Below are 26,098 nucleotides of genomic sequence, written 5' to 3' on the forward strand. Positions count from 1 at the left end.
CGTGCATTCATCAGAGGACCTCAAACTATTGCCTAGCCTAAAAAAGCTTGCTTTGTGTAGTGCATCCCAGACCCATTAAGTATTCCTACAATTCTCCACACATGTCTAGCAGTCTGCAGTCGGGACAGTCAAAGAATCGATGAAGCCTTTGGTTGAGACCCTCCGCTCACTCCAAACCAAAGGGCTTGAATCAATTCTGGAAATGCTGATACAAACTGTGTACTGCAAACACTCCATGTGTAGCTCAGGGGCTCTTCACCATTTGTGCTACTTGTCCATATAAACTGAAGATCACATCAGAACCCAAATGATAGGCATTATGCCAACATGGGCCACAACTTGGAAACAGCCGCACCCTGCATGTTTGATAGCCACAGGCAGGACATTCTCCACATCTCGGATGAGGCTCCCTGGCAGACATATTCAGTACAAGTAGGATTCATTTCCAGGCCTGGACACCATTTCCCTAAGGAGTTCCATAATGAATTTAATGTTGGAGCTCCTGATTAACAAGCAATTCCCTCCCCACCTGTTGCTGTTTGGACCCTGGTGAATGAATGCCTGGCAGTCCAATCACACAGGATCAATGGGCTAGGCCAGCCTCCATATTCACTCTCTGCCTCAGTGCTAACAGTTACCACCCATCCCTCACCATTTGGTGAGGACAACTTGGCCACATTAGGTACACCACAAGGTGTCTTGACAGCAGAGCCATTGGACAAAAAGGTGGCACCTTAGACATCCCATCTGACTTGTCAGATTCTTGGCCACTGCTACTACAGTAGGCAGCAGCCTGAATGCTGCTGAACATGGCAAAAAGCATCTTCAGCTGCTCTTTAGCTGAGGTCAGCTCCTCCATCTGCACACAGCGTGCACACGTTACGTCCATTCCAGCACTACTATTCAAGAATTAACTATAAAACACACAGAGAAAGCAATATATCTAACTTGATATTGTTGTGACATTTCACCAGTGGAGGCTAATGCATTACTGCACTGTGTAGTTGTTCATTCAAAAGAATTAAGCTGTGTAACAGACCGCGTATACACTTTAAAGTTACTAAAATATGGGATTGCACCTTTTGACTACAAAGACATGGAAGGAATGTAATCATAAAAAGAGAGGGGGGGAGGGGGAGGGAAGTGCTACATATGTATCTTGATTCTGAAACAACACCAATTAAATTACGGTGTTGTTAGCGGTCAAATAAAGTACTGGCTTAATCTTTGTTTTAAGTAATGGTAACGTAATGCGTACATGCTAATTGGTTTTGATTGCTATGGGTGTAGTTTCAACCAGAATTTGGGTGCTCAATAATGCTACATTCAAGGAGCAGAGATTTTTGACTAAACAAGGTCATGAAAGTTAGCCCTAAGTAAAGTTACATATTTTTGGTTAAACATAAATGGAAGGAGTCACTATCACTGCAAAATAAATTTTTATTCATATCCAGTCTTCACACATCAAATATGCATGTGTTGTCTATATTCTTTTGAACATGTCCAAGGGGACAGACAGTATTTTGATCCTGCAGCCACAATGACTCAGGGGACAAAGGAAGTAGAGACTTGGGTTGTCTGTGGGCATTAATTTACATGAATAGGGAGGGTTGATAGACACTCTAAAGAATGATACTACTACTTCAATAGTACCAGGTGAGTTTCTCACACTTGTAACTTTGCAGCTGCGAGAGGCAGCGAGGTTGAGCTGATCTGATGACTTCGACATGGTGCCACTTCCACGTTGATAGCTTTCTTTTTTATTGTAGCCACAGCTCCTTTTGATTCTGACATGTTAACTGAGCAACTGTCACAGCCTATACCCACACAGTTCCGCAGGGACAGAGAAAGGCTTTCCATTCTCCTTAGAATTGTAGTGCCTATACTTCACCAGTAATGCTACACTCTTCATCTTGACACACTTGAGGTTCATCGTCTTCCACAACAATCCTTGTCTTATTGATGTCAATGAAACTCAAATATCTTTTGTGTAATTTGACATCACCATCAACATATCTTGCAGCTAAACTCAGTTGGGCAGTGTGTGCTATGTCCGTAGCCTCATCGAAGATGATGCTGTAATAATGAGAATCTTTGATTTCCTCCAGTAATCTCGATAACATCACTGTTTCACAGCGTGAATTAAGTTCCTCACACATTCTTTTACATATGTAAGTGGCATTTGCTTTAGTGGTCTCAAGGTGATGGTTTAGTTGCAGCTCTCCAACGTCAAGTCTAAGTCTTACAAGAGCTCTAAAGTTTCCCATGTTACTCACTATACTTTCACGATCATTATCATTTTCTAATAGACTCCCATTATCTGTATGACCACGCAGGGGAATATTTTGCTTTCCATGAAATATGATTGTTTTTATTATAGGTACAAGATGGTCTCTGTTTTCCCTAATGGATTTATGACATAAAGTTTGCATTCCTAGTTTAGAGATTTAATTTTGCATCTGTTGATGTTTCAACATGGTACTTGAGTTGAGAGTGAGTCTCAAGGTCACCATCTTTACCAGTAAGTTTGGCAAACTTTGTTACTGGTTCAGTCACAAGTTTCTTGGTGATAATAGATTTCTTTCCTCCAGCCATTTTATTATTCACAAAAAGTAAACAGTTAATGCAAAGAAGTCCCTTTTTAACTTGGGAGATCACCAGACATGGATACTGTTTAAAATGATTATTATGCACTTGTCTACATTCAATCCGCCCTTCCTTGTTGTGCTTAGAACTAGGAAAGACAACCGTTTGCAGGTTTCCTTGGAGCTGTGAGAAGCTTGTGTTTTATATAATCAGTAATATCCTGATGGTGATACATCCTATTAATTGCCAATATCTGTGTGATTAAAGGAATCAGTCGATGAACTTCATTGTGGAACTTTCGACGAAATGCTGGGCTCTGCCTTTACATCTGATGGGGTTTTTGCGGCTGAATGGTCACTAGAATCATCAGATGTTTCTACTTTTTTCTTTATTACATAGCAATCCATTTTATTATATTGTTATGATGTAGGTAAATTAGATGCAAATTATTCTTGAATAAATGCTTTATTCGCAATGAAAAATGCTTATCACTTCCAAGTTATCGCGATGATTGTAGCTTTGAAACTGACTACCTGGCAGCGACTCTGCTTCTCATATGTGGCTCGGTTGTTTTGAGAACATTCATGCCAGAATGTCAAATGTACTTTTGTCCACTTGTAAGTCACACTGGTGATGTCCTCCCCCCCCCCCCCCCCCTCCCCTGCTCCCCCTCTGAGCTAAGTTTTCAACAGGTGCTTGTCTAAGTCACATTGCAGTGGCAGCTACAGCAGAGTAGAGATTAACTTCGAAATTAGTAAACGAGTGCAAGGCTCTCACATTCCCACAAACAAGGAAAAGCTAAATACAGATACAGATAGAGAAAAGCTTACAATATTGGTTTCCACACAGAAAGACACAGTAAAAGGAAATTAACGCAAATATATTTATGCACCTGCTAACACTGCAACTGCAGAAGTGCTGTATTTTTTCCGCTTACATTGTACCACTCAGTTAGTTTTTTTACAGCAAATACCATGAAAATCTTTCAGTTGAGTGGTCCAAAAACAGAATTTGTTATGCCACTGCTTTTATAGGGATACATTTGAGATACTGGATATAGTGGATGCAGAGAAAGTCCACCCATAAGGTAGGAGATTTCAGAAAAATCATGGAAGAACAAATATGGATGTGACAAGAGGGAAATCGCTGTAAACTTAACTTTGGTGGCTTGCATAGATATTCACTGACAGCTATAATTGTACTAAGAGTGTGACTGCATCATTCCACCATTTGACTAGTAAAAGTGAAGGAGAGTAAACCAGCTGTGAATTTGTACTCTACTGCACATAAAACAAATGGTCACTGCTTTTTACATCAAAGGCCATTCCTTGTGCCTGTTAATTATCATGGAAAATTTGTCTTTAGTTTTGGGTTCCTAGGACAATGACAGTGGGTTTCCAGATGGCATATGTGAGTTGTTTTCTGTGACTTCTGGATTGCTAGTGGTGCAAGCAAAACGATTATATTCATTGTTATTTGTAAAGATTTAGGACAAATTCACAATTACATTCAATTACAAGAGAATTAAATTTGTAACTTACATAGCATTCATAATTCATCACATCACTACCATGACTGTGACACTGGAAAGAAGCAGAAAGTTGTCATATCTTACATGTCTTACGTTTTGTACAATAATGATATGGCATTGTTTTTCAGAATGAAGGAAGGAAAACTATTTAAGGAAAACTAGTGGACTTCTTGCTTCACCTGGGTATGCATGTACTCCAATTCTAACCACCTCGACCGCCATTACCTTTCACTCCATGCCTCCCCCCCCCCCCTCCCTCCCCAGGGGCCTTTTAGGGGGATTCATTGGCTGGAAAGGTCCAGGTGATGGTATACTGATGTGATGTGCAATCGTAGATCTCTTCCCTCCCCCCCCCCCCCCCTGTGGTGCTTAAAGTGTTGGAATTTAGGCACATCTTTGCATTGCAGCACTAACCTCATCTGTAGAGACTGTGGATGAGTATCGCCTGCAAATGCCCCATGTGCCTCTCCCTCCATCTGTGTCGACTGTGGAAAGCACCATACTTTGTGCTCACCAGATTACACTGTTTTCTAGAGAGGGAAGAAGGAACAAGAATACAAGACTCAGGACAAACCAACTGACAAAGAGGCCAAAAGGACATGCAAGCATTTGCCCCCAGCATGTACACAATGTCATATGCTACAGCTACAAAGACATTTCCCCTTTGCTGGTGATACTCTTGCCTGTTACTCTTTCTGTAGTGGGCCCTCAGGGCCACTGAACCATCCCTGCCCCCCTGATGGTTTGGGGGATCCCCTTTTGCTGCTTTTTCCACACCTGCTTTGGGATCGATAGCTTTCCATCCACCAGGGATATTTGTCCCCACCTTCCAGCCTGAGATGAATAAGCTTCTTCTGGCTTCTGTTGCCAAGAAGGTGTCCTTGGGGACACTTCCTTCCCTGGGTTGCACTTACCAACTGGACACCAGCAAGCGGCTGAAAGAACCACAAACTGTTGGTCGCACTGCTTCATGATCATCTTTGCCTGAAACTGATTCAGAGAAGCCCTTGGAATCATCAAAATCCTGTAAGGAGAGAAAAGACAAGAAAAGTGTTTAAAGGAGAAGGACCTTCCAGTGGGCCCACATACTAGCAGACCTGAGCTGTTCAGCTCCTGTGGCCAAGGCAGGGATTCCAGCAACCCCTTAGACCCTAGTTTGAATCACACAATGGTACCCAGAAAGGAGTTCGCACATATGTTCTGGATACACTGTATATCAAACTTTTGCCTCTTGATACAGCTTTGGAGGCTGTGGCTGTTCAGGTAAGTGCATTTCGGCATAGTACTATCTGCAGTGTGTACCTCCCTCCTGATGATAAAGCACCTCATGAGATATTGTTTGCATTGGTTTCTCAGCTCCCCCATCTTTCCTAATCTTGGGCAATTTCAATACATATAACCCTTTGTGAGCTTTAACCATGATCACTGGCCATCATAAGGACCTCAGAGGCTGACTGGCACAACTTTCTTTGCCTCTTAAATACTGATACCCCCTCACATTTTGGCATGGCACACCAAGTTTTCTTGGTCATTAACCTTTTCATTTGCAGCCCTTGGCTTCTCCCATCCATCCACTGGGGAGTTCATGACAACCTGTGTGGTAGTGACCAATCCACAATCTTCCTGTCCCTCCCCCAGCATCATTGCCCTGGATACATGCCCAGATGGGCTCTCAACATGGGTGACTGGAGTGCTTTTGCCTTTGCTGTCAGCCTGGACTCCCCGTCGCATGGAGGCATCAACAAGGAAGCCCAGAATATAATTACAGCCATTCATTTGGCAGCTGATTTAGCAATCCTCTGTTCCTCGGGCCTGCTCTGACAACAGAGTACCTTACCCCCAGGGGGTCTAGAACTCTTTTGTGGATATGTGTGTGGCAAGCATGGGGCCCCGAGCTAGTGCAGTTCTCCTTCCTTTCCAGGCTGCCCTACCCCCCTTCCCCATCCCTACTCGTCCCCAATCCTTCCCCCCCTTACCTCCCCTTCACACTCCCTCTTCTTGGGAGTAATGTATCGAGCCTTCGTCCAGAGATGGACGTTTGAAAACTCCAGGATCCTGTTTCCTTTGTTTTTTCTCTATCATCACGCTTTTTTTCTCTATTGGTCTTTCCCTATGTTCACTCTTCTCCTTGCTTTCATGCACTTACTTCTATCTCTGCCTCATTCTCCTTGCCCTATTCTCCTTGTCTTCTTCTCTGAGTCTTATTCTCCGCTTCAGCATTTGAGATTCTCTCTCTCTCTCTCTCTCTCTCTCTCTCTCTCTCTCTCTCTCCCCCCCCCCTCCCGGGCCGGCCCGGTACGGTAGGGGAGGGGGGGAGAGAGAGAGAGAGAGAGAGAGAGAGAGAGAGAGAGAGAGAGAGAGAGAGAGAATCTCAAATGCTGAAGCGGAGAATAAGACTCAGAGAAGAAGACAAGGAGAATAGGGCAAGGAGAATGAGGCAGAGATAGAAGTAAGTGCATGAAAGCAAGGAGAAGAGTGAACATAGGGAAAGACCAATAGAGAAAAAAAGCGTGATGATAGAGAAAAAACAAAGGAAACAGGATCCTGGAGTTTTCAAACGTCCATCTCTGGACGAAGGCTCGATACATTACTCCCAAGAAGAGGGAGTGTGAAGGGGAGGTAAGGGGGGGAAGGATTGGGGACGAGTAGGGATGGGGCCGGGCCCGGGCCCGGCCCGGCCCGTCTAGGCCTAGGGTAGGCCTAGGCTAGGCCTCTACCCCCCCTCCCCTCCCTGTGCATGTCTGAAGGCCAACCCACGCGTTCTCACGCATAGCTGGTGACGGGGTAACGCGTAATTCCCCGCCCTGGGTAGACAAGTAAGGCACACATGTACCCCTGGTAAAGGACAGGCCCAGGGAGGGGTGATTGCCTGAGCTGTTACCTTCCGAACGTGCCAATTGGTCCCCCCGTCCGTTTCTCGGGAGGTGTGACCTGAGGTGTGAACAATCACCCAAGGCGGAAGTGCCCTCTGTGAGGGCCCCCACAAGGAAGGAGCACACCATCGGAGACACTGGCAATCTTCGGGGATTCATCTGCAATGGATTTCTCTTCTTCTTCTCTTCTTCTTCTTCTTCCCTTTCTTTTGCCCAAAAAAGAAAGCTAGATGCGACTCCTGTTCCAAAAATTCTACCACCAGCAAGTTTCTTGTTGTCACCAGATCTGGCAGTCATGATCTCTCAACAGTCAACCCTTTCGTCATTCAGAAGGGTGTAGATGCAATTCCAGGACCGGTGAAATCTTGTACTCGGTTGTGCAACGGTACCTTGCTGTTGGAGACAGAGAGTGCCTTCCAGGCCCAAAAATTACTTTGAGCAATTCTCTTACACACATTTCCTGTACAGGTGGAGGCCCACCACACCTTGAATTCGTCGCGTCGCGTCGCATCACGTGGCGTGGTGTATACCAGGTCACTCGACGTACTAACAGATGAGGAGATACTGTCTTTCCTCTCTGATCAGGGAGTGACGGCCATCCATCAGGTCATGGAAAGGGGCGACAAGGACCTCATACCGACCTGAACCATATTCCTGACATTTGACAATGTGCAATTACCTTCACGAATTAAAGCGGGTTATGAGATCATTTCTGTTCAGCCGTATGTACACAGCCCTACAAGGTGTTACAAATGTCAGCGGTTTAACCATACACGGTAGTCTTGTTCAAATCCAGCTAAATGCGTTACCTGTCCACCTCCATCCCCTCATTGCGTCAATTGTATGGGCGACCATGCTGCCTCCTCTCACGACTGCCCTGTCTACAAAGATGAGAAAAGTGTACAGGAAACTCGAGTAAAAGAGAAGGTGTCAGCCTCAGCTTCTTGCAAGTTGTTCAATAGCAGAAAGCTCACTGTGCTTCCGGCAGGTACATACAGTACCGTTCTCGCCTCTCCTAGGCCTACCAGGGAGGTAGCTACATAGACATGCAATCTAACATTTAGTGATTCGGTCGTCAGGTCGGTCAGTGCTAATATCGCCCGATCAACGTCTCCTCTTCGTCCCACCAACCCTAAGGCTCAAACGTCATCTGCTATAGAGTGCTGCAACGCGCAATGTTTGACCGAACATGGCCTGCCTGTTGAGGGGGGACCGAGCTGCTTGTGTCCGGCCCCATACAACTCGGCTCGGCCACATACTCGCCCCATGTCTGTTGTTCAGATTCTGGACACACGGATAACCGAGCATGACCGATCACCGCTGACGTCTCACCTCACCTCGCCCCGGCTTGCTGCACTGTACTGTACAAATCCAACACCTCTCTCTCTCTCTCTCTCTCTCTCTCTCACACACACACACACACACACACACACACACACACACACACACTCTCTGTATTTATGTCTGTCCCTCTCTCTCTTTTAATACAAAAGTAACGTTTCCAAGAACGAGTACGTGACACAGATAAATACATAAAGCACTTGGAAAGTAAAATGATATTTCAATACAATCGCAGATAGGAGATGCAGCAATTGTATGTCTGGAAGTGTTAGTTGGCTACCTGTCAGGCTTTTGATGCTGTTTGGTATGTGACTAAAGACTTTTGTGGCAGCATAATTTACCCCTTTCTGTGCCAAAGTCAGATTTAACCCTGCATAGTGAAGATCATCCTTTCTCCTGGTGGTATAGCGATGCACACTGCTCTTACTTTAGAACTGGTTTGGATTATTAACAACAAATTTCATAAGTGAATATATATACTGTGAGGATCCCTAGATCCTTAAATAGATGTCTGCAGAATGACCGTGGGTGGGCTCCAGCAATTATTCTGATTACACGTTTTTGAGCAATGAATACTTTTCTACACAACGATGAATTACCCCAGAATATGATGCCATACAAAAGCAGTGAATGAAAGTAGGCATAGTAAGCTAATTTACTGAAATTCTTATCACCAAAATTTGCAATAACCCTAATAGCATACGTAGCTGAACTCAGACGTTTCAGCAGACCATTGTGTTGCTTCCAGTTTAGCCTCTCATCAATGGACAAACCTAAAAATTTTGAAAATTCTACCTTAGCTACAGACTTCCGTTCAAAGTCTCTATTTATTACTGGAGTTGTGCCATTTACTGTACAGAACTGTATATACTGTGTTTTATCAAAATTTAAAGAGTGTCCATTTGCTGAGAACCATTTAATAATTTTGTGAAAAACATCATTTACTATTACATCACTTAGTTCTTGGTTTTTGGATGTTATTACTATACTTGTATCATCAGCAAAAAGAACTAACTTTGCATCTTCATCAATGTGGAATGGTAAGTCATTAATGTATATCAAGAACAGTCTCACTCCATACTTGATAGCCCCCCAGTTTGAGGAATCAGCTGTTGTTTTAACATTACATGAACTACTTATTTCAACTTTCTGCATTCTTCCAGTTAAGTATGAGTTAAACCATTTGTACACTGTCCCCCTCAAACCATTATGATTTAGCTTATCTAAAATAATTCCATGATTTACACAATCAAAGGCCTTTGAGAGATCACAAAAAATACCAGTGGGTGATAGCCGATTATTCAGAGCGTTTAGTATTTGATCAGTGGAAGCGTGTATAGCATTTTCTGTTGAAAAGCCTTTCTGAAAACCAAAATGATATTTTGTTAGTACTTTATTTTTACAAATATGGGAGGCTACTCTTGCATACATTACTTTCTCACAAATGTTTGATGGAGCTGTCAGAAGAGAGATTGGTCGGTTGTTGTTGACATCCGACGTATCCCCCTTTTTATGCAATGGTTTTACAATGGCATATTTCAGTCTATCGGGGAAAACACCCTGCTCCAAAGAGCTATTACATACGTGGCTGACAATCCTACTTATCTGTGAGGGACAAGCTTTAAGTACCTAGCTGTAAATGCCATCAATTCCATAAGAGCTTTTACTTTCCAGTGAGTTTGTTATTTTACTGATTTCAGAGGGAGAGGTTGGTGGAATTACAGTTGTTTCAAGCTGCACAGGTATGGCCTCTTCTATTAGTAGCCTTGCTTCATCTAGTGAAGATCTAGATCCTATTTTCTCCACAACATTTAAAAAATGATTATTGAAAATATTTTCAATTTCTGATTGTTTGTTAGTACACTTGTCATTCAGTTTTATGGCACTAAAGTCTTCCTGTGCTCTTGGTTGCCCTGTTTCCCTTTCAATAATATTCCAAATTGCTTTAATTTTATTACCAGGGTTACTGATCTCAGACATGATGCACATGTTTTGGACTTTTTAATAACTTTTCTTAGTATCGGACAATAGTTTTTATAATATTGAACAATTTCGGGGTCAGTACTCCCTCTTGCTGTTACAGTTCTCTTTTACAGTTGCAAGATATTCTTATTCCTTTAGTTAGCCAAGGTTTTTTATATGTTTTCCAGGAATTATGTTTAACTATTGTCTTGGGAAAACAATTTTCAAATACCCTTAAAAATGTATTGTGAAATAAGTTATGTTTCAAGTTTGCATCGGGTTCTTTGACATGTCTGCTTAAAGTAGAGGGATGTAGCATGACATCTGCCACGTTAACTTCTCGTAATGCGCACATGGATGTATTAATTCTTGACCTAATTCTCTGAAACCTTTACCGGAAACAGCATTAAGAGGTCTCATATCTTTAGCACACATTGCAACATATTTTGCTGTAATATTAGTTTCTGTTATTGCCGGTATCCCTGAAGGAGATGTATCTTTGTAAAGTTTCCTTCAACTGTGTGTCTTTAAATGAGGGGTTCCACACTGGAAACTCAATAATGTGGAGCAGTTAATGCTTGATACATACCCAGTAGATGCACTGTTTTTGTCTACAACCAACAGAAATGTACTCCATAGTTGGCTTTTTAGACCTTCCCTTTCCTTCTATGTGTAAACATTGGTTTCAATCTTAGGTCTTACTGCACTAGCTTCCACAAGCTGCATGATTAGAGAGAGAGACACACACACACCACAAATGAGAAGCCCGTACTGACTGCAGTCTCACACAATAATGACACGTGTAACGTGTTTGAAGTTACGTGCTACATAATCGGTCATGAATTTTATGTTCCGTCACCAGAGCTAGTGGGGGCAGCCTACCCAGTTAGGGTGTGCTCGCCCCATCTCGTATTTCGTGCTCACGTACTCAGTCATGCAGGACTCTAATCTGCTACTGCTAAGATGAGGACCTCTAAATCAGATGCTTGGACCTTCAAAAAAGAACCGACACGCAAAGATTTCTTGCATACACAAACTTCACAGCCATCAAATGTTCTTTCGACAAAACATAATTCTTCAAAGAAGGCTCATAGAAAACAGTTCTCCATCTTTGCCAGGCACAATAGCTGGTAGCCTATCATCTGGCCTTTCACTGGCGTAGGAAGCTGCCCCTCCTGACCAGCTCAGGAAGGTGGCAGACACAACTGTTTAGTTGATGGACCATGACTCATCACCTATCGATTGCAGCAGCAGTGCTCCCGTGAAGCCAGGCCCTCAGCGGCCATCGAGGTGACCCTTTCTTGTTTCTTCTTTTTCTTTTCATTTGCATAATGGCACATCTTCAATGGAACACTCGCGGCATTCGGTCTAACCGAGAGGAACTAAAATTGCTCCTTCGAATGCACTTCCTGCTTGTCATAGGTCTCCAAGAAATGAAGTTGAACCCATGCAATCATATTGACCAGGCACACTATACCTCTGTGTCTTTTGACCTACCCCGTGGCAGGTACTCCTGCTCATGGAGGGATGATGTTGATGGTTCGGGATGATGTCTACTACAATCCAATCACATTGCACACAGATCTGCAGGCAGTTGCAGTCCGAATTACTCTCCCAACTTTCACATTTCCCATTTGTACTGTTTACACTCCATCGTTGTCTGCCTTTACTAAGGCAGACATGATACAACTGGTTGCTCAGCTTCCTACACCATTTTTGTTGGTTGGAGGCTTTAATGCCCACCATCTCCTTTGGGGCTCTCCAGCATCCTGCCCCAGAGGCTCCCTCTTGGCAGACCTTTTCAACCACCTCAATCTAGTCTGCTTAAATACTGGTGCACCTACCTTCCTTTTGGACGCAACGCATACCTATTCCGACTTGGACCTCTCAATATGCACTATCCAACTTGCACATCGGTTCGAGTGGTATGGTCTGTCTGACATATACTCGAGCGATCATTTCCCGTGCATAATCCATCTCCTGCATCATACGTTCCGCTAGCTGGAACCTCCCTGGCGACCTTCCACGATCAAAACTTCTCCAGCTGCGATAGTCAGGTTGCATACCTCACAGACATTATTCTCACTGCTGCTAAATATTCCATCCCTCGTACTTCCTCTTCTCCACATCGAGTCCCAGTCCCCTGGTGGACTACAGCATGCAGCGACGCTATTCGTGCTTGGTGACATGCTTTACGCACCTTCCAACGCCACCCTATGATGAACTGCATCAGTTACAAACTACTCCATGCACAATGTCGTCGTGTTATCAAAGAAAGCAAAAAGGCTTGCTGGGTGGCTTTCACCAGCTCATTCAACAGTTTTACTCCTCCTCCGGTAGTCTGGGGTGGTCTGCGCTGGCTATCTAGCACCAAGGTCCACTCCCCAATTTCTGGCCTGACTGTAGGGAATGAAGTCCTTATGGATCCTGAGGATGTCTCAAATGCTTGCGGCCGCTTTTTCACGGAGGTTTGGAGCTCTGCCCATTACCACCCTGCCTTCCTCCCCCAAAAACAAGCAGAGGCACGGCCACCTTCTTTCCAATCTTTGAATCGTGAAAGTTCACCGTGCGGGAACTCGAAAGAGCAGTCGCCCGGTCCCAATGCTGTGCTCCAGGGCCCGATGGTATCCATATTAAGATGCTGAAGAACCTTTCTCCTGCAGGTAAAGGCTTTCTTCTTCACGCCTAATCGCATCTGGAGTGAACGTCATGTTCGCACACACTGGCGCGAAGCTTATTGGGCATTGCCGCTTTAGCCACTGCTACCTGTTGTCTGGTGACCCCGCCCCGCAATGCCCCTGTGGTCATCCATTGATGGTGCGCCATATTTTATTGTCCTGTCCCTGTTTTATTCACTCCCATGTTGTCCTGTGTCTGCTGTCTACCTTACAGGGACCTTTAGCTGATGACTCTCGAGGAGCTGCTTGTGTCCTTAGTTTTATTACATTGACGGACTTGTCCAAAGAGATCTAACTCTTTTACTTTGTTTATCTGCATCTTTGCAACTACATTCTGGTGTTGCCCCCTTGCATTTTTCTACACTATTAGTGCACTAACATTTGTAACTGGGCGCTGATGACCTTTGTAGTTGAGTGCCCTAAACAAAAAAGAGTACCTTGGCGATCATCAGAGATTGCTGAGGCCATTAGTGATAGTAGGCAGGCTCTCCAGCACCATAAGTGGCACTAATCAATGGAGCATCTTATTTACTTTAAGTGGCTTCATCCCCAGTTCTGCCATCTGATGAAATGTTACCAACAAGAATGCTGGGAGCAGCATGTTTCAACCATCAGACCACCTCTCCTCTGCAGGTTTGACCTAAGATGAGATTTCTCTACGTACACCAGACACTAGTAGGTGTATCTGCTGTTGCCTTGAAATTGCACTGTCTTCACTGACCCGTACACCGTTCCCAAACATTTTGCTCTGCATATGCTCGAGTCTCAGCATCTGAGAATTATCAACCTGTCTTTCATGTTATCAAGCAATGATTAGAGCAAAAGCAATTATCTTTTACTACATGCTACCTGGAGCTGTATAAAGCTCCATTCATTGAGTGGGAATTCATCAGTGTCCTAGTCATCTGTGCTGATACAGCACCAGGGCCAGGTCATATCCACAACCAAATGATCAGGCACCTATCAGTGGATTGTCAGCATCATATCCTTGCCATCTATAACTGGATCTGGAGTGAGGGCCAGTTCCCATTGCAACAATTACAAAGCATCATTGTGTCACAGTGTTGAAACAGGATAAGCACCTTTAGAGATGAGCAGTTCTCACACAGCAAGTGTTACCAATGTTCTCCATAAATTGCTTGAATGCACAGTGAGCTGGCAGCTGTGTGGCTCCTTGAGTCTAGGGGTCTTCTGGCTGCATCCCAGTGTGGCTTTCGCCAAGGCTGTTCCACTACTGATCTGGTTTGCCTGCAGTCTGCCAGCCTATGAGCTTTTGCCCAATGTCAATGCATTATTGCCATCTTTGACCTGCAAAAGCTGTATGACGCCAGGAGGTGAGGCCATATCCTTGCAGCCTTACACGAGTGGGTTATGTGGGAGACACTCCCAATTTTTATCTATAATGTCCTGTCACAGTGTATGTTCTGGGTTCTAGTCCATACTTCCCACAACACTCCACATACCCAAGAGAATGGACTCCTGCAGGGCTCTGTACAGTGTGTCCTTGTCTTTCTGCAAGCCATCAATGGTCACCTCTAGCTGTGAGGTCATTAGTATCACCATCCTTACAAGCTGACTATTTGGGCCTCTTACTATTGCTCCTATAGTGGGGGTGCCACTGAATGTAGACTGCAATGCACCATATGAAAGATGCTGTCATGGGCACTCACCCATGGATTTTGGTTTTCAGGTGCCAAGACCCATGTCATGGTTTTCTGTCAACATCGTACGGTTCATCCACAACCAGAACTATATCTTCCTGACAAACTACTCAATGTGGCAGGAACTTACTGTTTTTTTAGGACTGGTCTTTATTTCTTAGTTGACATGAATTCCCAGTATTTTGCAGTGTAAGTGAAAGTGCTTGCTGCACCTCAGTACACTTTGTCTCCTGAGTAACACCAGCAGAGTGCACTGCTCGTCTGCAGCTTTACAAAGCCGTAATACAACCCTTTCTTGGTTATGGGAGTCTGCTATATGGTTCGGCATCATCCTCAGCATTGTGTATACAGGATGTACACCACTGTGGTGTTTGATTTGCTACAGGAGCCTTTTGAAATAGTCTTGTGGACAGATTGTGTGGAGGCTGGGATCCATTCATTGTGTATCCATTCATTGTGTATCAAGAGCCAACAACAGCTTCTCAGTTATGTTACCTATGTTTGCAACTCTCTTAAGCATCCAAACTATCATCCCTTCTTTCCAAACACGGAAACCCATCTTCCATAATGGCGGCCCGGTTCAGGGATTTTGATCGCAGTCCACACCCTGTCCCTCCCCTCTGAACTCCAGTTATTTCTTCCTCCACCTCTCCTCTGGGCCCACTCATGTTCACCTCTGTGGAAAACCCATTGGTCACATCTTTTTCTTGATCCATCATGAGGTCCGAAAGACACGGTCCCTCCTGAGGCCCTCTACAGCTAATTTTCCTTGCCAGAAGCTGTAGAGTTGGTAGCCATCTCTCATGCTCTTAAGCATATCCTTTCCACCACTGGTGGGTCTTTCATCTTCAGCAACTTCTTGACCAGTTTGAAAGCTTTCAACCCCCTCAGCATACCTTGGTCATTGCTAACCAGTAGTCCCAGTATGCCCTTGAGCAATGTGGATTCTCAGTGATGATTGTTTGGAGTGTGGGTCATGTTGGGATCCCTGCGAACAAACTTACTGATAGCTTGCCCAAATGGGCTACCAGTAAACTGGCTCTTGTAATCAGTATCCTGGAAAGAGACCTCTGATCAGTATTACGCCATCAAGTTTTAGGAACCTGAAATACGGAATGAATCACTGTGACTTCAAACAACCAGTGATAAGAAGACTATAAATCTATGGAGGTCCTCCATGCAGGCCTCTCACAAGCATTCTGCCATCCTCTGCCAGCTCCACATCAGCTGTATCTGGTGGTCTCATGGTCATCTCCTCCAGTGCCACACCACTGTAGTCATTCCCATTCAACAGTGGTCTACATTTTGCTGTACTGTCTAACCTAGCCACCTTGTGGCAGAATCTTAATCTCCCTGACGTGCTACCCCTGATGCCACGGTGGCTGACTTAGTTTTATATCTAATTCATGAGGAGGGTTTTTATCGCTCTCTTCAAGGGAGGGCAACTTAACATTTTCGGGCAATTGATGTAAAACACAACCTCTTTCATAGTTGTATGGTTACTGTCTACGCTGGTTGCTGCTTGATATGTAAGAAATATTTTTGATTGATATTTTGGGGTCAATTGCTTATTGTTGTACCTGCATTCAAGAATAAACTCAGCTTTGGTTTCAAATATCAGACTTGTGCACCATATTTTCTTGCTGCCTCATTCTAATTGATGAATATATGTGATTATTAGTGTTGTGGCCTTGGCAGCTTCTACACAAGTTTCAAAGTCTCTCTCTCTCTCTCTCTCTCTCTCTCTCTCTCTCTCTCTCTCTCTCTCTCTCCCTCTCTCTCTCTCTCCCTCTCTCTGGCGCCGTCCCTCTCTCTGGCGCCGTCCCTCTCTCTGGCGCCGTCCCTCTCTCTGGCGCCGTCCCTCTCTCTGGCGCCGTCCCTCTCTCTGGCGCCGTCCACCTCTCTGGCGCCGTCCCTCTCTCTGGCGCCGTCCACCTCTCTGGCGCCGTCCACCTCTCTCTGCCACCCTCCCCCTGTCTGAGAGAGTCATGTAGGAACAAGACACAGAACCCTAGATGATTCAATTTTTTTGCTATTTCAGTTTCTTGCAGACCCATTAAAGGCTGACAGCGCTAGTGTTTGGGTAAAGCAAGATCTCGATCTGAAACTACATGCTGATTGATCTGAGCATAATGTAAGTTTTCACACATGCACTGTATTGTGCAGTAAGGATGTCATGACACAAATACGGGGTATTAAAGCTAAATTTTCATGGATGGTGAACAATTGTAAACTATGATACCAGCTATTTTCAAGAATGTTTGTGGTCTTCCAGTTGACTCTAGTGAGCTATGTTAATTGTAGGTTATTACCAATAGTATTTTAACAACACTTGTAACAAGGATATGTTTACAAACCATTACCCTTGCATTAATTTTTTATTATGATTCTATGTAATGAATGCCTTAAGTACATATTTGGTGTCAACAGAGCAAGGAAAGTCTTTTGGAAGTAATTGTTAATCTTGTTACACGTCTCTGTGTCACAGTGCTATAACAGATGATGTGGAACTATATATCATGGATATTTTGTAGAGTTCCCAGTCATTATTCAATGTAGTATTTACATCATTACTGAAATCCTGCTTTCGGTGTATGTAATTCTGTAAGATTTTCATCCAGTACACGTCATAAGTTTCAATTGTTTCCTAAAGAGCAGGCACTGAAAATATGTGGTGACAGAGCAAGAAGCTGTGTAAATAGCATTAAATTTGGTTAATTTTGCTGATAATGTGTGAAATGCCATGGTCATTTGATTAATAACCAAAAATTCCTCTTGTTTATGGGTTTACAGCTGGAAGATTATTTGCATCTATTTATTATTTGAGTTTAATTTTGAAATGTTGCCACATTCGTATATCAAGTTTGTATATGGGAGTACGACCATCCGATAGAGCAGGCCATAGTGCCTCTGAAATCAGAGTGGATCATGTGACAGGAAAAGAAATAGAAAGTCTGCCAAATAAATACTACACAATGGCTGATAGCAAAATCAGAGAATTGATTTGGTTGCATTCTGACACTCACCCTTCTCAGTCGATAAGAATCTCTGAAGTTGGATGATACTCATGAGAGAGGAATAGGGAGAGCTGTCATATACACACAGAAGTTACCAAGCAGCTATAATTCACAGACTGTTTCTGTCTTTCAGTCCATTGAAGATCCATTGGGAATATCATGGTCCACTGATTTTATCAAGGAGGATCCTGAATTAAATTTGGAACTGAGTGCAGCTGAGAATATTGTAAGTATTTACATGTTTGATGTATTGCCTGTAGTCAAGTAATAAGTCTTTGTGTAGAGTAAAAGATGCATTGCAATGAAATTGTCACAGATTGCCAGTTTTCTGGAACTTGTTGCTGATGATAATTGTAGAGTATTCTTGTATTCCTGCGCTTGACTTTCATTTCACCTGTTACGTGCTGACTGTTTTAAATAGAAATAGAAGTGGAAAGGGACAGGTAGCTGGTATAATCATGTTTTTTGTAGCCCTTGTTGATATCAAGTGTATTGTATAATGGCTGTGTGCTATGGTCACAAAATTCACATTTAGATGAAGTGTAAGTTCTAAAAGTGTAGGTCATTTGAAAAATATTCCTACTTTCAATAACTTCTGATAAATGCAGTTCAAAAGATCATTGGCTGTTCTTATCTTTTGTGTGAATCATAGTTATTCTTACATTTGTCCTAAAAAATTTTTGGGTTATGAAAAAGAGAGGGAAAATTTGTGTGTTGCAGATCAGCCCTGATACTTTGGCCAAAACCTGTTCATATTGTGGCAGCTTCTGTGGTGCCTGTTTTATTAGTTATAAAATTTTCAGTAATAGAATAACTCTGTATATGGCTTTTGGTGAATGATTGTACATAGATAAAGCCATGTATGACCTCACTATTAGAGTCCTGGCAGATCTAAAGAAGAAAGATCATTTTTTTTTCAGATGCTTTATGACCTTGGTAAGGTAAAGAGATGCTCAAATTGATAAATATGTCACAGGAATGAAACTAGACAATGATCGGGGAACATTTAACATACAATTGCAGAAGGTTAGGTACTGGCTCGCTCTCGATCTCATTGTTCATAAACAAACTTGTTGCAGTTGCAAAGCAATCTTCAGGCACAAAATGTAGGCTTCTTCAACACAGAAATGTGTGGTGATGATACAAGCATACAGGTCAAAGAACCAAACGATCATGCTAGGGACAGCTCACATTATGTAAAGGAGTGTAGCTGATTCACAGGTAACAGGCCAAGACTTTGACACAGAGACTCACGTTATGCCATTTTAAGCAAATTAAAGGGATGCATTGGCATCACAAGTAGACAGGACAGTAAGTGAAACAGTAGTACTGTCTATGCTACACATAGTAGTCAGGGATGTGCAAATGAGGAGCTAGGCCAAAAAAACGATGTGTACAGTGTCCTAGGGCATACCTGTAGTTGTCAAAGTGGCTGGATTGTAGTTGGTGACCACTTACCATGAAAATACAAAAGGCCATACTGGCCTTCGTATGCAGCCCAAGAGATCACAGGTCAAACAAGATGTCTCCATAGCACCAGGGCCAGAGGTTCAGGGATAGTGTTCACTGCATGGAGTGCTGCTCCCATAGCAAGTGTGCAGAACAGTGTGTTTCTAGTTGTGTGGTCTGGAAAACCATGTCATGTGGTTGACACTGAAATCACTGATGTATACCCCCCACTTGTTACTTTGAAAATACGTAACTTAAATTAAATAGTCGTAGACACCTGATCCAAATCTACGAATAGGATGTGTGACCATAAGAGTGAGCCTGAGTGGCACATGCAGTTATGCAGTGAACATCTTAGCTCTGTCAGCCAGAGTGACACGCAGTCTTTGTGGTCTCAGGAGCATAAAATGCTAGTGCTTAAAGATGCAGAAAAATTGGGCTGACCATCTTGATACTGGCACATGGCCAGCAATATTCTGTATTAATTGTGGAATTGGGGGAATTTTTTAAAGTAATTGCATGAGAAGCTAGTGCAAGATAGCAAAATAATACTTTGCTGGAGAAGCAATTAAGTGGTAGGCTGCCACATCTGTTACTGGTAGGTTCAAACAGTACACAAGTGTTAGAGATGCTTCAGGAACTCAAATAAGAACTTCCAGAAGAAGGTGATGTTCTTTCGAGGCATACTATTGAGAAAATTTAGAGAAATGCCATTTGAATGTGATTGCCGAACAATTTTGTTGTTTCCAACATACATTGCATGTAAGGACTATGAAGATAAAATTTGAGAAGTCGGGGCTGATATGGAGGCGCATAGACAGTCTTTTTCCCTCGTATTTGTGAGTGGAATGGGAACAAAAATGACCAGCAGGGTTATGGGGTACCTTTCCCAATGCACCATTAGCTGGATAGTGGAGTATCGATGTATGTGGAGATACTTGGTAAAATAAGTAGCTGATTAATGTAGTAGGAGCAACAGTGATATTTTTTATAGTAGTAAGTGTACATTCACATACCTATAAAATAATAAGTTTTCACACATGCACTGTATTGTGCAGTAAGGATGTCATGACACAAATACGGGGTATACTTGGTAAAATAAGTAGCTGATTAATGTAGTAGGAGCAACAGTGATATTTTTTATAGTAGTAAGTGTACATTCACATACCTATAAAATAATCCATTAGCAGTTCCCATAATTAGCAGTGTGAGTAGATTAGCACTAGTCACAAACAGCTGGTTGTCAGTATACTTCAGAGGTAAATTCCTGTGGGAGCTTCTGCCTTAAGATTTGCAGCCTGGCTCACCAACTTACATCCACATCTTCGTTTATGGAATGCAATGTGTAAATCAAGGAATGAACAAATGAATAACATTCACACCCCATCTCTAGCCAGAGCAGAGGTTACAGTGTTGAAAGCAAATTTAATTTTATGAAAAAATTTCTGAAACTTTCAATAATAGATGCAACCCATCAAGACAAATTACCATATTTTACTGAAAGAACTTATACCTGTATAAGCAATTCTTCAGGATGTTTAAAATCATCAGATTTCACAAAGCTGTAACTTTGTATTAAATAAAGGTACAGAATTGGGGTCTGATTTTTACTTCTATACATGCCTGCAAAGCCTTTATTTACAAAGGAACCATATGATCTTCCCATTGATTACAATTTGTGTGTGTGCACATATGATTTTATGGTGCTTTTAACAGCTGTGTTTAGGATCAGATTCATCATTTACTGATCACAAATATCAAAATTCTTTTCAACACATTTAAGCAGCCATGCGATAGAATTGATCCATGCATTTCCAAGCATGTCAGTTTAGGAAACTCACTGTTGTTCGTATGTAGTATCATAGTTCATCCAGTGATGGTGGAAGAGGAGGCATATAGGTGGAGCCTTTCTCAAACTCCTGCCAATAAGAGATAGCATACTGTGAGATGAAGCAAATTTCCAGGGCAGGTCTGCAGCCACTTATAGCTGATCAATCCCTCGGGCAGCTAACTGTTCAGAAGTGTTCTTTTGTGCAGGTTCCAATGTAGTGGTACACAATCCATATGAACAATGATATTTCTGATAATTTTCCATCTCTTCTGTTTTTGGTTGATCTATGTGTTTTCTAATATTGTAAACATTCTTCAGTTTGTTACAGAATTCCCTTCTCTTCAGATTCAGTTCAGTGCCAATCTCACTAAACTGTTTATCACATCCCTTGAGTTTAGTAATAAATCATGATCACTACCAACAAACTTCCTGTCCCATATTGCACAGCACATAACCCTTATTAATGTTGCAGCTACCAGTTCAAGTCATCCCTTGACAACTCATTTTATAACATGCAATTTAATTATAAATGACCTGCTACTGGAAAATGTAGACATTACTGGTCACAGACTAAATGGTACATATTGCATACAATTCCTTGGTGTCTACTTGGGTTTCAGTTGAAATGGGATCAACAAAATCGTAAACTTCTCAAGTTGATCCCCTCAACACTACTCACTCAGAGGCAATTATGATAGTGTCTTTTGGAGTTTTGACTTGTTTTTGGAAATATCTTCTGGGACAGCCAACTACAAATAAATAATATATTTGTTACTTAATGTAAAAGCCAATAGGGAAATCCATAGTGAGATGTAGGCGCAAGATTCCCTAGGTCAGTGAAGAGGTTTGTGTGAGGTGTTCAGTTGTCATCATCACATCATTGGTACTACAAGCTTGTATAGGATAAATACTAATTTGTTCATAGCTGCCATTTCCTATAAGATTATCCTATAGGATAGTACTGAGTGAAAGCATGCTAGGAAGCATTTCTGCAAGCTGACACTCTGGAAGAACATTCATTAATTGCAAGGCAGAGAGATACGAGCATTCTCATGCTGGTGCTTCCTTAATTTAATATCCATCCAAATGCCCAAGAACTTATCTCATGTATCCTCATTCAGTGCCTGTCATTGATATCTCCTTGTATCTGTAAGTCATTTGTATTTGTTTGGAATTGCATCAAGTGTGCTTATATAAGTATAAAAGTTGAATTTTTGTTACGTTGGCTGTAAACTAGTTGAAAGCATGTTCCTTTATTTTCCTGGCTGTTTCTAGTATGAATGTGTTTGCCAGTTATCAGTGTACTTGGTGTCATCAGCAAGTATTGCAGGTTTTGAAGGCACCTGCAATGGTTTTAGCTCAACATTTATGTAGGTCAGGATAAATCAAATGCTGAACCCTGTGGGACATGGCATGATTGTTTCTCCACTCTGTATTCAGTTTTCCTCCCAAGGTATCATTTATTACTATGACCCAGTTTTTGTTGCTAAGGTAAGATTCAGTTCTTGTAAGTGTAATTCATTTAACACCGTAGTTTCCTGAGTAAAGGGAGATGAAGGTTGTAATGTGATACCAATAAGGTTTCTACACTTATACTGCATATTTCAGTCATGCTGTAAAGTCAGCACAATATTTTAGTTATTAGATTGTTGCAATCATAACAAGAAGAGTTACTGCTTCTGTCAGCAGATGATTCTTGTAACTGATTTGACCATTCATCTGATGTCTGGTCAAGCATACATATCCTGACTGAGTCTGATGAATCTAGTTTCAATGGTCACTCGCCCCACCCCCCAGTTTTTTTTCAGCTGCTGCTAAGAAATTATTGTTTTCATGGTCTCATATTATCTCAGTTTTCCCTAAATATTGGGCTGGTACATAAGTTAATAGACTTTAGTTTTGCATGTTGGTATTCCTGTTGCTGAGGGTTTATTTATCAATTGTCATTTTTTATTTGTAGTTCACTGTTGCTCTTTGAGTTTACATATTGTCATTTTGTCATTTGAAGATACTAAGTGGAACTGTGGCTACTAGATAGTGGAGTGCCCAGTGGAGAAATAGCACTGTTGGGTTCTATATAGGTGTAAAAGCAATGGAGGCAGCCAGAAACATTTGCATCCTGTTTGTGGTTAATACCTTTGGACAGAGCTTGGCAATAAAATTGTTTTTTCATTCTAAGGAGAATTGTTTTGCCATTAGTGACTTACCTTTGGGGCTTGATGGCGATCATTTTAATGCATTAATTCACAATGATCCATGTCACTGTACTTCAGAACTGGCAAATTCGATGAACTGTGATCTCTTCATGACCTTCCAATATTTGCATGCAATGGGTAAAGCTCAAAAATAGGGTGTATGTATACCACATGCACTAAACCAAAATCACAAAAATGGATAGCCATATGCGCATTCTTGCTTGCCTGTAACCAGTTATTTGTGAACAACACTAATCATTCCTGCCCTCTATCATTATGCTGACCAGAAATGGTGACTTTGTGCTAAAATAAGGAAAAGAAAGGAATGATTGAGCCCAAACAAAGCAGCAACAAAAAGCATCCACAAAAGATAATGCCCTTCAGGGGGCTCAGCATTTAGTTGTTGGGTATGGGCTTGGTGACCCCGGGGTCCCTGAGCTGGGGACTGGGAAGCACCACCAGTCCTCAATACTCTAAGCTCTGAGCATGCTTCAACGACCACCATAAGGCATGATGGTGGAACGTTGTACAGTACAGAGCCCGGGGATCTTGGCTTAACTGCCTGGGTCGCGAGGATGGTATAAACCTCTATAAGAAAAAAAAAAAAAAAAACAATCTCAAGGTGTGCTGCGTGCCGAGGAGATGCGTGGCTGTTGAGGTAGAACAGTTGCTAGTGGGTGACATCTGGGGAACCTGCTGCCCCCTGGTTGTATTAGACTTACCCAGGCAAGCGGGGCTCTGTCTGGGTGGACATTCCTTCCCCTAGCTGCTCATGGGACCACCATGAAATGAAATATGAATAGTGTGCAAGTACGAGTTTCTAAGAAAGGAAAGTTCAATGCTTTACAGTATGACCCTCAATTGTTCCCTTCCCTGTCCACACCAGGGGAGGAACGGCAGTCTAAATTACATGGTGCGACGTATTCTCCTCGATTTCTGGTTTGCAGCTGAACAGATGGGGACACATTTCTAACCACAAACCCTCAGTTTTTTGTGGAAAATTTAGAGGATAAGTTTGCAGAAGTTGAGGGCATGTCTAAAATGAGGTCTGCAGCAGTCCTCAGACAGACAGCATACCCAGCAGTCACGGGCATTGCTTCCTTGTGACAAGCTCGGTGATGTTGCAGTCTCCGTTATGCCTCATAAGAGCCTCAATATAGTTCAGGGAATTATTTTTCATCGTGATATGTTTTTGCAGTCAGATGACGAGCTCCGTGCAAATCTGGAACGCCGCGGTGTCTACTTTGTACGACGTGTCTTCAGGGGACCTAAAGATAGTAGGTTCGCCACTGGCGCCTTCATCGTGGCTTTCGAGGGTGGCACCCTGCCCGAGAAGGTCGAGGTGGTGATATATCGATGTGATGTTAAGCCTTACATCCCCCTCCCATGCGCCGCTTTAAGTGCTGGAGATTTGGGCATATGTCATCGAGATGTGACGCCAACTCTACCTGTCAGGATTGTGGACGTGCCGCACACCCCAACGTCCCATGTTCGCCGCCCCCTGTCTGTGTCAATTGTGGACAGAAACATACAACTTGCTCGTCAGACTGCACAGTTTATCAAAAAGAATGGAAGAACATGGAGTATATGACCTTAGACAGGCTCACTTACACAGAGGCCAAACGCAAGTACGACCAACTTCATCCTGTGCGCATTTCATCGATGTTTGCTGCAGCAGCTTCAATGTCGCCATCCCTGGCGACGAGGTCCCAAGCTCAGCCACTTTTTGTGGGCCCTCCAGCCCGGCCGTCTATTCCTGCTCCCCAGGCAGTTGGGGAACACCCTCTTCTGTTGCTCCCCTGTTATCAACATCGGGAGTAACAACCCCTCCTTCTTTGGGGACTTCAGTCCCCACCTCTGAGCGGGAGAAGTGCCTGCCTCCTCCGGCTCCCCTCGCGCAGATGGGATTGCTTGGTGCTCTCCCTTCCACAGTTATTGCCCCTCCAGATGTCGGCCAGTGGCTGAAAAAGCCACCACTTGAGGTCCATAGGGTTTCCAGGTCTTCGTCGGTCCATGAGACTGTGTCGGAAAAAACCCACCCAGTCTGATAAACTGAAGGACAAACGGGACCCAACCAAAAAGAAGAAAAAGCAAAAGGAGAAGGACATAGAGACAGAAAAGGAGTTCACCACAGCACCTGAAGATGATGTGGAGAATCTAGATGTTGCTCGACCCGCAGCTCCTATGGAAGTTGATCAGGCTACTTCGCAATTGGTGGCAGCAAGCTTCACCCCACCCCCCCCCCCCCCCCCCCCGCCCCCCCCCTCCCCCATGTTCTCTCATGTCTTCACAGTTGGATACCATTATCCGTCAATGGAATTGCCATGGTTTTTTCCACCACCTTGCTGTGTTGAAACAGCTTTTGTGCTGCTTCCCTGCCACTTGTCTGGCTCTACAGGAAACCTGGTTTCCTCTTCGACGGAGCCCCTCCCTCAGAGGCTACTGGGGTTACTACAAGAACCGTGTAGAATACGACAGGGTGTCTGGTGGTGTCTGTGTTTATGTTCTTGCCACTGTTCCTAGTGCCCCAGTGCCACTTCACACGGCTCTCGAGGCTGTGGCTGTCCAAATCCGGGCAGGAATGGAGCTTACCATCTGTTCCCTCTACCTTCCCCCAGATGAGGTCGTCCCTCTTGCCGACCTAGGGACCTAGGTGCCTTCTTCGCCCAGCTCCCCCCCCCCCCCCTCCATTCCTCATTTTGGGGGACTGTAATGCCCACCACCCTTTAGGGGGTCGGGCCCAGATCTCGGGCCAGGGTAGGAATGTTGAGGCTCTCTTGGCACAGCAGGACATTTGCCTCCTTAACACTGGTGCTCCCACATATTTTAGCTTGACTCATGGTACATACTCGGCCATTGACCTCTCTCTTAGTAGCCCTGGTCTTCTTCCATACCTCAGTTGGAGGGTTCACGACGACCTCTGTGGTAGTGACCACTTTCCTATCCTGGTTTCTCTTCTTCAATCCCAACCCCC

At 43.4% G+C, this 26,098-nt stretch overlaps 1 protein-coding gene across 4 annotated transcripts in view; it reads left to right on the forward strand.

The window, feature by feature from the left end:
• Positions 1 to 26,098, forward strand: part of LOC124720486 — a 112,969-nt gene that overhangs the window by 31,200 nt on the left and 55,671 nt on the right. For 2 of the 4 annotated variants that reach the window (XM_047245846.1, XM_047245847.1), the window contains exons 4-5: positions 10,032 to 10,073; positions 17,783 to 17,875. In XM_047245846.1, coding sequence (XP_047101802.1) covers positions 10,032 to 10,073; positions 17,783 to 17,875 — 135 coding nt within the window. The remainder of the gene's footprint in view (positions 1 to 10,031; positions 10,074 to 17,782; positions 17,876 to 26,098) is intronic. The other 2 variants (XM_047245849.1, XM_047245848.1) reach the window with 1 other exon arrangement.

The sequence above is a fragment of the Schistocerca piceifrons genome, chromosome 11 (genome assembly GCF_021461385.2).
Source record: "Schistocerca piceifrons isolate TAMUIC-IGC-003096 chromosome 11, iqSchPice1.1, whole genome shotgun sequence".
NCBI lineage: Eukaryota > Metazoa > Arthropoda > Insecta > Orthoptera > Acrididae > Schistocerca > Schistocerca piceifrons.